The sequence below is a fragment of the Brassica napus genome, chromosome C5 (assembly GCF_020379485.1).
Source record: "Brassica napus cultivar Da-Ae chromosome C5, Da-Ae, whole genome shotgun sequence".
NCBI classification, from domain to species: Eukaryota; Viridiplantae; Streptophyta; class Magnoliopsida; order Brassicales; family Brassicaceae; genus Brassica; species Brassica napus.
In genome coordinates this window covers 13,839,359-13,853,554 of record NC_063448.1, presented here as the reverse complement: position 1 = coordinate 13,853,554, position 14,196 = coordinate 13,839,359, and the positions used below count along the sequence as shown (strand labels likewise).

At 40.6% G+C, this 14,196-nt stretch overlaps 2 protein-coding genes across 2 annotated transcripts; one reads left to right on the top strand and one right to left on the bottom strand.

Annotated features, from left to right (window-relative positions):
• Positions 1-3,040: 3,040 nt before the first annotated feature.
• On the bottom strand, positions 3,041-3,616 carry BNAC05G50500D. The gene is made up of 2 exons (XM_022703733.2): positions 3,189-3,616; positions 3,041-3,148 (listed from the first exon to the last, which is right to left on the bottom strand). Exon 1 carries the CDS (start codon positions 3,443-3,445, stop codon positions 3,224-3,226), a length of 222 nt encoding a protein of 73 aa, XP_022559454.1. The 5' UTR covers positions 3,446-3,616; the 3' UTR covers positions 3,041-3,148; positions 3,189-3,223.
• Positions 3,617-5,510: 1,894 nt separating this feature from the next.
• LOC125586921 (uncharacterized protein PB18E9.04c-like) lies at positions 5,511-10,956 on the top strand. The gene is made up of 2 exons (XM_048756821.1): positions 5,511-6,247; positions 6,372-10,956. The coding sequence occupies exon 2, from the start codon at positions 7,793-7,795 to the stop codon at positions 9,542-9,544; it is 1,752 nt and encodes a 583-aa protein (XP_048612778.1). The 5' UTR covers positions 5,511-6,247; positions 6,372-7,792; the 3' UTR covers positions 9,545-10,956.
• The last annotated feature ends 3,240 nt before the right edge of the window (positions 10,957-14,196 follow it).

The window sequence follows — 14,196 nt, the reverse complement described above, 5'->3', positions numbered from 1 at the left end:
GTTTTTACGGTGGGGCTAGATGAGTTGAAAATTTTCAGATCTATTTCTTTTGATTTATCTAGTCCCGGATCTGGTGGAGCGTTTGAGAGCTTTGGCCTCTCTCATCTCGGATCTGCTCGTCAAGTCTAGGTGATGTGGTGTGGTGGATGTTGTTTTCTCTCCGTCTGCCTTGGCGTCTTGGTGTCGGAGTTGCTTCTATCTTCCCTCAAGGCGGACTTTGGTTTTTACTAAGGACGTGCGACGGCTGCAAAGCTTCTGGCGGTGTCAGAAGGTGGGTTCCGGCGGCGCGTGAAACTTGAAGTTGGTTTGCCGGCGCGTGGAGATGTCTGGTGCTCAGGCGTCGGCCCTTCTGATGGTTTCTTCATTCTTTCGTCTTTGCCTCAAATGGTTCAAGCTGGTGGTGCCCTTTCAACTGGTTTCGAGCTCTCTGGTTGTAAGGTTTGGTACAGTTCGTCATTGTAATAGTCTCCGATTGGCACCAGAAGTCTTGTGGGTTCTCGAAGAGAATATGTCCCTAGTTCTTAGGGATAGAACGTGTGTGGAGTTCTTGAAGCTTAGGGAGTCATCAACGCTTCGGTTCTATGTTGTGGCAGCGCGTCTGGTCCCTCTCATCCCAATGTCGAGATGCTTTCTTCGACAGATTGGGACCTCTTCTTTTCCTTGCAGGTACCTTCCACTCTCGGCGAAAACATCTGTCAGATTAAGCCGGCTCTTTGTGTATATTTGAACAATCAGGGATAGCTCTTTTTGGGGATACGACAAGTCTGGTCCAAAAGATCCCATGCGGGCTCCGTTGTGGGTGCGCGTGAGGAGGTTAAAAGTTGGTCTTGTCAACCACGACTCTCCTTCTTAGTGGCGGCACGTATGGAGCAGGTCCGCTTCAGAGGTTTGATCTGGGCTGCCTCATGTACACCTTCCATGGTGGTGCTGATCTCTTTATCTTTTGGTACTATTTTTGCCGAGTGGCGATCCTCGTAGGTTGTTTCCTGTCAATAACACTCAGTCTGGTCGATGTGGGTGTGCTTGACCTCTGGTGAGTCTATCTGTTTGTGTTGGTGGATACTCATGACGTCTGCAGCGAGCTGTTCTTCGACGAGTCAGATCATAAAGAGCAGATCATCGGGGAGGCCAAAATTACCGGGTTCTGTCTCTCGTAATAACCGTGGCTCTTCCATTTACGGCAAGTTGTAAGTGCGGATTGGTTGAGACCTCTGAATTGCGGTTTTGCTTGTTGTGTCGGTCCCTTCTAGATTAGATCGAGTTGTTGTTTAGAATTTTTTTTTCTTTACTCTGTTTCTTGTTGCCATTGTAGTTCTGTCAAAAATCTTAAAATTGGTAATAATATCTTTACATTTTTACTCCAAAAAAAAAAAACTAGTAACTACCTTATATTGTGTGTGTATTGTGGGTCTTAAAACTTATCATATGTAAAATCAACTCCACGTTATCTAATCGTTAAATATTTATTTTTTATTTGTTGTCTAACGTGAAATATATACTTCAACCACATAAGAGCGATCTAGTGGAATGCGGAATTTGGAAAACTAAGTAATCTAGGTTTTAAACAATCGAACACACTAAATCTATGTGATCATCATGATATAAAATCATACTTTAAATTTTATTTGAATATTCAAATAAAATATCCACATGTGGGTTTTTAAAAAAAAAAAAATCCACATGTGGGTTACACCTCTTCTTATAGATTAATCTGGACTATTTTATAAGTTTGGGAAAACCCAGATTAATATAATATATTTTTCAGGATTAATTAAATTTATTTTTCTTTTGGGGAGATAGTGAGTAATCTACTCACCATATTTTTCTTCTGAAGTTTTTGTCAAAGTTTCCTTTAAAGTTGTATTTGAGAAATAAAAAGCTGTATTAGAGAATATGAGTGCATGTTCTTTTATTTCATCATAAAAACAACACTTAGCAACGGGAATATAGTGCATGTTTTTTGTTTTTGTATTTTCATCATAAAAACTACCATAGCAACAAGCTACAGAAGTTAAAGAAAATGTAATAGCTTTACAAAAACCTCTATACTCTAAATATTTATAAAAAGAAAACTACATCCAGAATATTTATCAAAAAACCTCCACTCTAAATATTTTGGGATAATTTGTAAACTACCCTATTTAAAATTGTAAATTTGAAAAATACATTGTTATAATAATATTTTGCAAACTACACTTATTTATGCACTATAAGACTCTTTTGCCCTTATTTAATTTTAAATTCAAAACGTTTTAATAATAAAACTCAAAATTATTTGTATTATAAATTTTTTGAGATAATTATATTAAATACTAATATCTAAAATTATATATGGATAACAATTGAATATTTATAACGGTATCTCCGAAACATATCTGATATAAAGATTGTTCGAAAAACCCTTCTATCATATTTTCTTATTAAAGCTTTGTGAATATAAAATATGTTGTTTACTCATGAAGTTTAAAAGAGTTGAGTATATAAAACCTAGCCTAGAATATAATAAATGATATGTTAATTGAGTTTTGAGAGACTAAAAAGTCAAAGAGTTCGTGATATATAGCACATCCGTTACATATATAGGTCAAAAGATTGCGAATGTTTTCAAGAAAACTGTGGTGATTATAAGTATATTTAAGAGTCTAAATTATAACAAAAAATCATCAAACTCCAAAGTTCATGTTGACAATGACACGATTGTGTATTCCTCCTAAGATACAAAAAAAGAACTACAACTTTAAAAAAAAGTACGAAAACCAAGTTTAAAAAATTACTAAAACCCAGAAGTTTAAAAAAAAAATTAAATTCCAGAACTTTTTGTTGTATAACTTAGAACAAAACACAGAAATCATTATGTTTATTTGTTCTATTTCTATTAACTTCTTATTTAAGTATTGAAATTATTATACTCTTAGTTAGGTTAATTAAGTAATTTCACTTATAAATAAGTGTAGTTTTCAAAAATTTAAAAATATAGTGTACTTTTCAAAATATATTCTCATTTGATGGCATTTTTCCAAATTTTCCCAAATATTTTTCGTAAAACCACAATATCCATAAATAAATTCATATGATAATCTTATACCAAACATAAAGCAGAAAATAACGTAAAACAAGACCGGCATAAAAAAGACCTAAATTTTTATTTCTTAGATTAATATTTTTTTTTTTTTTTTTTTTGAAAAGATCTTAGATTAATATTGGATGTGACCATCTTAGCTTATTATTCTATAGTTATAATATCATAAACTTTGGGCGAGTTTTTCTTGGTGCTCAGCTTTCCCCAGAACCACCGACTATATCCTCCACCGTTGTCTCCTATTCCTCCACCGACGGTTGTGGCTGTGCTTGCCGTTAAAATCTTCATGTTCTCTCTGTGAAACTTCCTTGCCGTGTAAGCCTCCGCCATAGCCATCCCTCCTAATCCTGATCCGTCTAGCGACATGTTCGATTAATCTAGAAAATCACAGGAAACAAAATATTCTTTTGGAAGAATATAATTTTATAACGAAAACAGACGAAAGTAGAAACAAAGAAGATTTATAAATGTAAAAGACTTTAGTAGTTTAGTGAAAGATGTGTCTTGTATGGAGGTTAGGGAGAGGTTGGGATGAATATATAGATGAATTTGTGGGTCCATTTTTGTTGAATGTATTTTCTCTGTTTCCCACTTATTATACGTATATCCCTATAAAATATAGTGGCGAATCGGAAATATTAGTGTTGTTGTTCACTTCATATGTAGTGGTGTCTCCACTCTCTAGTATAATTCTTCTATCCCGAGCGGAGAGTCTGACATACATTAATTCTATTAACTGAAGCGAAATATGTTACATCATCTTTTTGATCGGTTAGCCAATGAATTATTTAACTACTCTAGTGGCTCAGCATAATATGTAACAAATTATGCTAATACTAATAATGCGATCCAAACCAAACAATGGTGTTATTAGTTACATAAAAAATTGACTCGAAAGATGAAACCGGATTAAACCAATTACAAACCGAAAACCCTAGAAAGAGCAGTTTCAATCGTCCTAAAATGTGAAACTGTCCTAAAATGTCCGCTTAACGGGTATCTCGATTTCTTTCCTAGTCAATTGAAACCACTCCATTAACAATCACACAAAAACGTTGGAGAGCCATCCATATCCATAGAAACTTCATATACACCTTGTCGAAGCTGTAAAAGTTGCCGGGACAAACAAACTTTACGGTATAGTGCAAACAAGCTTCAGGTGCCAATCTGAAAGAACATATTTGATCCCTATAGATTTGAATCTTTAGAATGCGACTTTCTTTGTTATGTACTTACCCTAAGTTAATAGGCTTGAAACTCAATAACTTTATAATAGGGTTAAAACTCAACACTACAAGAATTCATTAAATTAGCTACGGGCTGGCGAAGACATTTCCGTAGCCAGATTTTTTAGCTACAAATATAGCAATAGAACACATAATTTTAACTTTGTAGCTAAATCTGTGGCTAACTGTAGCAATCCGTAACTATATAGCTAGAGACGGATTCTGTTGGTCGTCTATAGCTAAATAGCTACGCAATAGCTAGAGATAAGTGGTTGCTATAACTGTTCCATTTAGCAACGACTAGCTACAATCGTTTTTATTGCTAAATATCATCAATGTTTCTATTCTCACCATTTCGTTGCTTTGACACAATACTATATATATATATATATATAAATCATCAAGATAATAGAAATTATAATATTTTTTTGTGTATATATATACGAATATCGATTAATTTTCAATGTAAATACCATTTATATTTTAAAATAATTTTTTAATCCACACATATTGAAAAATAACACTAGTAGTGTAGTAAAACTAACGGTTAGACACATATGTTGGTTTAAGATTATTCACATATACTAATTGTTCAGAATTACAATCATATTGATCTACCGACTCTGTGGTTTTTTCTCGTCAGACTCATTTGGAGAGCGATGTGATAAACCTGACTGGAATTGTTAACTTGATGTTCCAACAACTCACTGCTTTGTGTGAAGCTAGAGGAGCCACAATACTTGAGGCTTGCCAATCAGCTAATCCATCTCCCCAACCCCACACACGTACTTCTCCATTCGCATCTCCTAGCAACAACGAGGAGATTTGCCACGATTTAGCCATGTATTATTTGTGATTATTTAATCTCGTTGTCACGATTTAGTCATGTATTTTTCGTGACTATTTATGAAACAGCCACAAAATTTTGAGGTTATTTAAACCCTAGCCCCTAAATAGATTTAAACCCCTAAATCCTAAATGAAAATCTTGAAACTCTATTTTTAACCCAAATCATAATCACAACACTAAATATAATATTTTAAAACTTAAAAATTAAATCTTAACATAAGCTACCAATTTAATATTTTCAAAAATTAAATCTCAAAATTTACCCCTAACCCCATATATACTCAACTTAACATTCATAAATATAATATTCTGTAACTCAGATCTAAAATCTTAAACAATAACTCTAAATATATATTCTCAAAATTTAATCCAAACTTTAAACTAAACTCCAAACCCAAATCTAAACCTAAAATATTATACTCTAAACTTTAAACATACACATTATATCCCAAGTCATATATATATCTAAACACTAAATCTTATATTCTTAAACTTAAAACACAAATCTTAAATATATATTAGAAATGTATCTTTTCAAAATATATTCTTAAATCTTACTCTCAACCCCAAACCCTTGTACTCAAAACCTCATACCCCATATACTTAACCCCAAATCCTATATTCCAAACTCTAAATATTATATCAAAAACAACAAATATTCAATTTTACACTTTTAATTATAGAACTAAATGATAAACCACAAAAAAATATAACAAACAATTTTGAACATAAATTAAATAATTATTTCTGAAAAATCAAAACCTATTAAAAAGTGAAAATACGACATAGCAAAGAGAAAACAAAACAAAAAGCTCAATCCAAGCCATGAGCTCTCATTGGCTGATCTATTGGGGGTGGGGATAACCCTTTTTTTTAGTTTTGACCATTGATAACTCTAAATCTAAGGGTCACAAATAATCCGTCATTTAGTGAATATTTTCTCTTGTCTTCATGTGTGTTTCTTTCTTTCTTTTGTCACAGATCTTCTGTTTCTCTGTCTTTCTTCTATGTCTGTATTTTTTTTTCTCACAGACATCGTTCTATCTCTTCAGCATCAACATCTCATATTAATCAATTTTTTCCTTTCTCACAGGTTTGCTAATCTTCATCTTCGTCAATACTATTGATACTTCTTTTTCTTGTTCCTCCTCCATTTCTCTTATTCTTCTTTCTTAATCATCATTTTTATGTCTAATGGATTCGTTTTTCGTGTACAGATCTGAAAAAAATGGAAACAGAAGTGATGAAACGGGAAGGAGAAGTGGTGGTGTGATGGCATTACAAATTGGAGGCACGAAACAGAAGCACGACAAATGACTTCTTCAGTTATAGTCATCGCTTCAGCCACTCCGCGAGTAACGAAGCCGGTGGCAAGGCGTGGAAGAGCCAGGGCGGAGCTTGGAAGAGCCGGTGACGAAGCGTGGATGAGCCGGTGACGGAGCGTGGATGAGCCGGTGACGGAGCGTGGATGAGCCGGTGACGGAGCGTGGATGAGCCGGTGACGGAGCATGGATGAGCCGGTGACGCAGCGTGTGACGGAGCGCGTGATATATATGTCTATACATGTAAGATGTATATAAACCATATTTGTATTATAATTTTAATGAATTAATTCAAAAATGTTTTATGATTTTTTTTTAAATTTATTTATTTATATGGCTATGACTTAGCTGAAGAAATATAGTAGCTAAACTCTGTAGCTATTTAGCAATAGAACACTTTGTAGCAATGATGTTGCTATTGCGCGACAGAACACTCTGTAACCATGCCCTCGCTAATAGCTACAACTAGTTTCCTCGCAAAATCCGTCGCTAGCAAGCTACGGAATGGCGACAGATTGGGTTTAGCGTCGACGCTGACGCCACGGTTCCAATCCGTAGCCATCCGTCGCCCTTTGCATTATAGCTACGGATTTTCCTCTCTGGCTACGAAAAAATCGGTAGCTATATGACTGATTTCTTGTAGTGCAATAACTAACTAACTAAGTACTGAACGATAGTCAATATTGTTTTACTTAAAATTGGTTGTCCTACAATAATAGCTAGATGATAACCAATGAGTGATGGATGACCCATTTCAAAACTTTAACGACGATCATGCATCCCTGATCATTCAGCTACAGTATCCTGTTTATATGTATAGTTATACAGAGCAAAATGATTTTGTTTTGTTTAACTGCAAATTATCGATAGATGCCTTTTCTCAAAAAAAAACTGCAAATTATCCATAGTAAACATTTGTTCGACAGCATATGTTAGGAGATGGACTTAGCACATCCCATTAAAAGTTAAACCCAAAATCAAGTCCGGCCCATTGAGCAACAATTGATGATTTTGCTAGAAGACAAAACGTACATCATTATAAATAGAAGACGTCAGACTCATTGAAAAGACAGTGAGAAACGTACAAAAAGTATAGAAAAGGAGAGCATCGCCTCTTCATCACAGACAAAGTCTTGGACGACCTCGACCACTAGGCGAGCTCGGCTCAGACCATAAAATAGAAAGATACTTGTTTAGATGAACTGAGACGAGCATCTTTAGTTCTTGTAATTGACCGAGCTTGTTTATTCTTGACTATTAATACGAAAATCTCCACCCCTTTACATCATTTATAAATATTACATCATCGACCATATATGGAAACGACAATTGGCGCCCACCGTGGGGCAGGGGATTCTTCTTCACCTCAAGACAACTCGACAGTCATAGAACCCACAGCGCAACTAGACGCCCCAATTTCTGCAACCACCGACCATTCTGGAATGACGAGCGCACAACTAGCTGCAATGACAATCTCGGACCATCTAGCTAACACCTCGACGCTAGTGGCAACGACCTCGGGCGAACCATCAATGGTGGCAACCTCGGACCATCTAGCCAACACCTCGACGCTAGTGACGACGACCTCAGGCAAACCATCAATGGTGGCAACCTCAGACCATCTAGCCAACGCCTCGACACTAGTAGCGAAGACCTCGGATAATCCAACAATGGTGGCAACCTCGGACCATCTAGCCAACACCTTGACGCTAGTAGCGACGACCTCGGACAATCCATCAATGGTGGCAACCTCGGACCATCCAGCCAACACCTCGACGTTAGTGGCGACGACCTCGACCCAGCCATCAATGGTGACAACCTCGGCCCTTCCAGCCAACAACACATCATCTATGGTGGCGACCTCGGCCCTACCAGCAGCAGTTACGACCTCGCGTCATCCAGCCGGCACCACATCTCTCATACCGACGACCTCAGTCCAACCAATAAATCTAGAGACTTACGCTCGGATCACAACTCCCGTTCAACCCACAAACAGGACAACACTTGTCGTAACCCCAGCTGCAACAAAACCACCTAACACAAGAACGATGAACTCCACTCAGCCAGACATCTCCCTGATCTTTCAAACCCTTCTCGGAAGGATCGACGAGCTCGCTCGAGGAACGACCTCTCGTTTGGACGACCTCGCGCATTCTCAAATTGCTTGCAACAACTGCATCAACGAACTCCAGTCTGTCGAGATTGGCGCATCAATATCACAACAAGTTGATATCACTCCACGACTCCAACGTGTTCTTTTTAACGATTTACCAACACCAGTGACTGGTTCAGGACAACAGCGATCAATCCAAGCCAACAACCTACGTGCACCAATCACAAGTTCCGGACAACAACATCAGAATCATGTGAACGAATCTTCAGCACCAATCATCGACTCCAGACAGCAGCGCCCAAGTTATCTAAATAATCAACATCTTCAAAACACCAATTTCCCGCAGATCACCAACAGGGAGACCCAACACAGAGACGACGACATTGAAGAAATGAGGGCTCAGCTGCAAAGTATGAACTCCAAAGTCCATCAGGCAACCAACGCAACACCAGAGATCGATCGTGTACTCCGCGAGACCCAGAATACACCTTTTACAACTCGTGTCCTCAGTATCCCAGTCCGACATCAGAAGAACAAAATTAAACTCCCGACTTACAACGGAACATCTGATCCAAGAGAGTATCTCACCGCCTTCATCATCGCAACCAGGAGAGCCAATTTCTCACCAGAAGAACGCGACGCCGGTCTCTGTCAATTGTTTGTGGAAAATTTGAGCGGGCTCGCCCTCGGTTGGTTCTCACGCCTTGAACCCATTCTATCGACAACTACAATCAACTCTCGACGGCCTTCCTCAAATACTACTCGTTGTTTATCCAACAGAGTGCAACTAATGCCGACCTATGGACTCGGGCTCAAGAACGTACGGATACACTACGCTCGTACATCGACAAGTTCAGAGCCATCGTTTCTCGCATCACCGTACTCGACGAAGCAGCAGTCTTCGCACTCCGAAACGGTCTTTGGCACGAATCACCATTCCGAGAAGAGCTCATGAAGTATAAACCACAGATTTTGGAAGATGCACTCCATCGGGCGATAACTTTCATCGAAATCGAAGAAGATAAAGCTGCATTCAGCAAATAACACGCAGCCACCAAAAAATCATCTTTGAAAGATAAAGAGCCTGACGAATACTACGAACTTAGACATCATTATGACAAAGCGTACAGAGATGAAAAGAGCAGAAAAGTACCCAATTATCAAATCAGCGACCAACCATCCAGTCGCTCCACAGGAAAGCAGGCTCGCAACAGTCAAGGATCAGAAGATGCCCAGGCATATTGCAGTTCTATAAAAAATATAAAAAATCTACCTAAGAAGAAGGCGCAAACAAGAAGATCGGCGCACCCCTGATGTACCAAAAATAAGACTCCAGGAGGATCCGCCTTTTTAATCTAAGCATTTACTTTTCTTGTAAAGGTGAACTACGGTCGGCTTGATCCCCGCCTGTGGGGTACGTAGGCAAACCTCTCACGAGGCTCAGAAAAAAAATCTATATTTTTCAAACAAATATCAGGATACGACCATCTCTCACGTAAAAAAAATAAGAGATCCGTTCTCAGTGCTGCAGCTTCGCGCTCACACTTAATCAAATTTGCAAAAAAAAATATACGAGATCCGTTCTCAGTGTTGCAGCTCCGCACTCACACTTAATCAAATTTGCAAAAAAAATATACGAGATCCGTTCTCAGTGCTGCAGCTCCGCACTCACACTTAAAATTTGCAAAAAAAATAAAAAAAATACGAGATCCGTTCTCATTGATGCAGCTTCGCGCTCACACATAATCAGTGGCGTTTCAGAGCCAAGATCAAGCAATCAAAGGCAATTAACCCAGTAAAAATGCATATTTTCAACCTGAGTCAATAAACGGGATGCACTGTCAAACCTCCGATCGCCTCACCTCAGTCCAATCCCGAGCCCTCGTCGCCTTGAAGTATTCCCCACACTCACTATCACCAGGAGCAAGAGGAACACCAAATAAATGAGGGACGAGCTCGAACCAGAAGACGACGAGCTCAACCCCACCTCACCACGACACGGCTCCGTCGACAACAGCAAGCTCGGGATAGCAAGCGACAAGCTCGAACCAAGGGACGAGCTAGGAACGACAGGAAACAAACTTGGAACAAAAACTGACGAGCTTGAAACAGAAGCCGAGCTCGACCCCACCAATGTCAAGCTCGTGCCCTCCGCATCAGACACCACACTTATCGCCATCGCCAAACTCGGATCATCAACAACCGATATCGACAACCCAGATTCAGAGCTTTCCCTAGCTCGGCCCACACTCGAAACCAGGGCATCTCGACCACACTTGTAAGACCCGATCCCGGCTGACTAGGCCGCGGTCGATGCCTCACGTCGCTCAGTCCATACCCGGACCGAACCTCTAAAAATTTTTGCCCTTTATTTAAAATATCGCCCATTGGCGAGGGCTAACTCAGATCCTAGCTCAAGACTACCTTAGTCATTCCCTAGCTAGATCCTTTCAACTTATGCACAGCGGAATAGTATGTACTTAACCATTGGTCTAAAACCAATCTAACACTTGTCTGGTCAGATCACCTCAGCTACTGGTCAGTAAACACAACTGCCAGCTAGCTCCAAGGTCAATCCTGAACCTAGACCAAGTCATACAATCAGAGGTTCTGTTCCCCTAAGCCATTCTATCTAGATCTATGCAACATTGACAGATCATACCTTTGCCACATTCCCGGAGCTTGTTAGCTCATTGTCCCAGCTGACTTAGCTGTCTTAGCTAGCTCACCCAGCTAGTTGAGCTGAACCACTTCACTTGAGGTTTGCTGCTCCGTTCCAGCTGCGAGGTAGCTTTGCCCAGCTCCCCGTCCACTCGTCCAACTCCCTTATACCTGCATAAACTCTTCCCTTGGGTACTTAGTCATTCAGCCAACCATCCCCACAGACATAAGTATCCCTTGAGAAGTCTTCAAACAGCTAAGGACATGCATCTGGCCCTTACCGGCTCATGCACTGTCCCACATCCTTTTTGCCTTATCAACTTATGATACCAAGTCCAGCTCATGGACTAACCAGATCAAGTCCTCACAAGGACTAACAATGCCCATCAGATCCTAAGTCAATCAACCAACCACCCCACATGACTCAGAACTGATGAGTCTTCATACTTCCTAATCAGTCATGGAACCATGTCCCACTGAACCTGATTAGTGTTGCTCTTACGACCGGTGCATCCTTTGATCAATCAGATCAGACACCTTGATCCATCATCCAAGGATCAGGTCGTTCATCCTTGCCCATGATCAGGTCACACACGGCCTGCCTTACCAACACCAAGGTTGATAACCAGGAATTCCTTATGATCAATATCATAAGTGACAATATGTTCCAGCACACAAACATATGATCAGATATCCTAACACAAGGATCTGACCCCAATATGCCCTCAGGTGCAATTTCGACCCCAAGCAAACTTGCTCCAAAAATCAATTAAAATTCATGAAAATTCATGATAAATCATAACTAAGAGAATGGTCCAATCGGATTTCCCAGAACCGGCCTCCAGCCCATAGATCTCGGCCAAGATCAGCCAAACCGGCCCAAGATCAGCCAAACCGGCCCAAGATCAGCCAAACCGGCCCAAGGGACCATCTCTAAATCAATCCCTAAAAACTCATTAGGATTCATGATAATTCATGATAAATCTTAACTAAGAGAATGGTCAAGTCAGAATTCCAAGAACCGATGTCGATCCTATGGATCTTGACCTAGAACAGCCCCACCGGCCACCTTGACCATCTCGAAATCAATCAGATAAAATCCCCAAACCAAGAGGATTCCAAAGTCAGATCGCCATAAATCCATCAGGAAGTAGGAGATCCGGACTTAGCTTCCAAACCAAGGCCATGGAGGGTTCTTCTGAACCGGCCAAACCATGGTTCAGTGTCATCAAGTCTGATCCAACAGACTACACCATAATCATTCATAATATATATATTCCTCAAGGACGTGCCATACTTGGCCATGATCAATTCAACAGTCAACAGAATTGTAATTCAAAAGGTAATCATAAAACCGGTTACCTTATACATGATCTGATTAGATCATGTGTCTTCCCTTATCATGGACGGCCATGCTCCTCCAGGGAACGCCTCCATCATTGTCCTATCACATACCTCCAGTATTGATAAGATCTATTCAAGGGTCGCACCAACTTCCCATCCATGGAACTTCCATGAAACCAGTTTCTACACTGCATCCGCCTTCAAGGCTGTCTTGGCCTGTAAGAGTGGAGTCTGGCCTTCTCCCTTCTCTCCTGGTTATCTGCGTGTGTTCTCAAGACACAGAGGAAGCCCAGGATGTGATCACCCATGATCAAACATCATCACAGGGTCGTCCATCACTTCCCCCTTCAGTGCCCATGAAACTGCCTTTCTACACACATCTGCCCTTAAGGCTGTCTTGGCCTTTGGGAATGAGTTCCGGTCATCTACCTTCTTTCCTCACCATTTGCGTGTGTTCTCAGGACCTGGAGGATGCTTTGGGTGATAACATCACGGATCAAAGCCACCAGAAAGTCGTTCATAACTTCCCCCTTTGATCTCTCCCAAAACTGCCTCTTTATGGCCTTCACACAACCATGGGTCTTGGATTGGGAATCCGACCAACTTTCTATCTTTTCTCTGTGTTTATTTGTGTTTCAGGGTGTAGAAGGAAGCCCTGGTGTGCCTGCAAAGGCACGGACTTGCCTGCCTTTTATAGAAGAAGGGGTGGTTACTTTTTAACCATTGCATCCCTTCGGTTTCAATCCTGGCCATTGATTTAATCAATGGTCCAGATTGCACCCTTTCGCCTATGGCAGTTACCACACGCCCTTGAACTGCCAATCCACTTCTGGACAAGGCCAAACAAGGCCCAGACTGATTGCCCACGCCCCTGGCTCAATCCCAAGAGCCCACCAGCCCATCGGCACACACGGGTCACCCACATGGCTCGGCCACTGTCCAGACCCGGCCCAACTGCCCATGACTTGAACACTCAGTCCAGCTGAGTTGAGCTGATCCCCAGCTGTCCCAGCTGAGTGAGCTAGTCCATCTAGCTCAGGGAGCTGACACACTCTTCAGTGAGCTACATTGAGCTGCACTACACTTCACCTAGCTGGTCGAGCTTGCTTACTGCATCGCCCAACTGTTATACACTGTGTCCAGCTTGTTTCCTTTATATTCTTCAATCCTTCTAAGTCCTTTGGTCAATTTCCAGACCTAGACTTAGTTTTCCCATGATCCATTCTGATCACTCACTTCATCGAGCTTCACCTGGATCTTGTCCAGCTACCAGCTCGCTTGTCCAGCTCCTTTGAGCTTGTCTCCTTCTTGGATTAGCTATGCCTTAGCTTCCTGATGCCCTTAACCTTATTTCCAGGCTATGACACGCTTGTCTTTGGGCCATATGACCATACTGGTGCATTTCCACGCACCGCAGTCCGTCCGGACGATCCTATCCAGAATCAGGGACATGACAACACTCCTTCACCAACGAAGAATCCGAAGCAGCAACGGACGAGCTCGAACTCAAAGCCGCCATTAACAAACTGAGAGCATCAAAAGAGCTTGGAACAGTAGACAAGTTTGGGATCTCTAGCAACGAAATTGGAGCCGCCATTGACG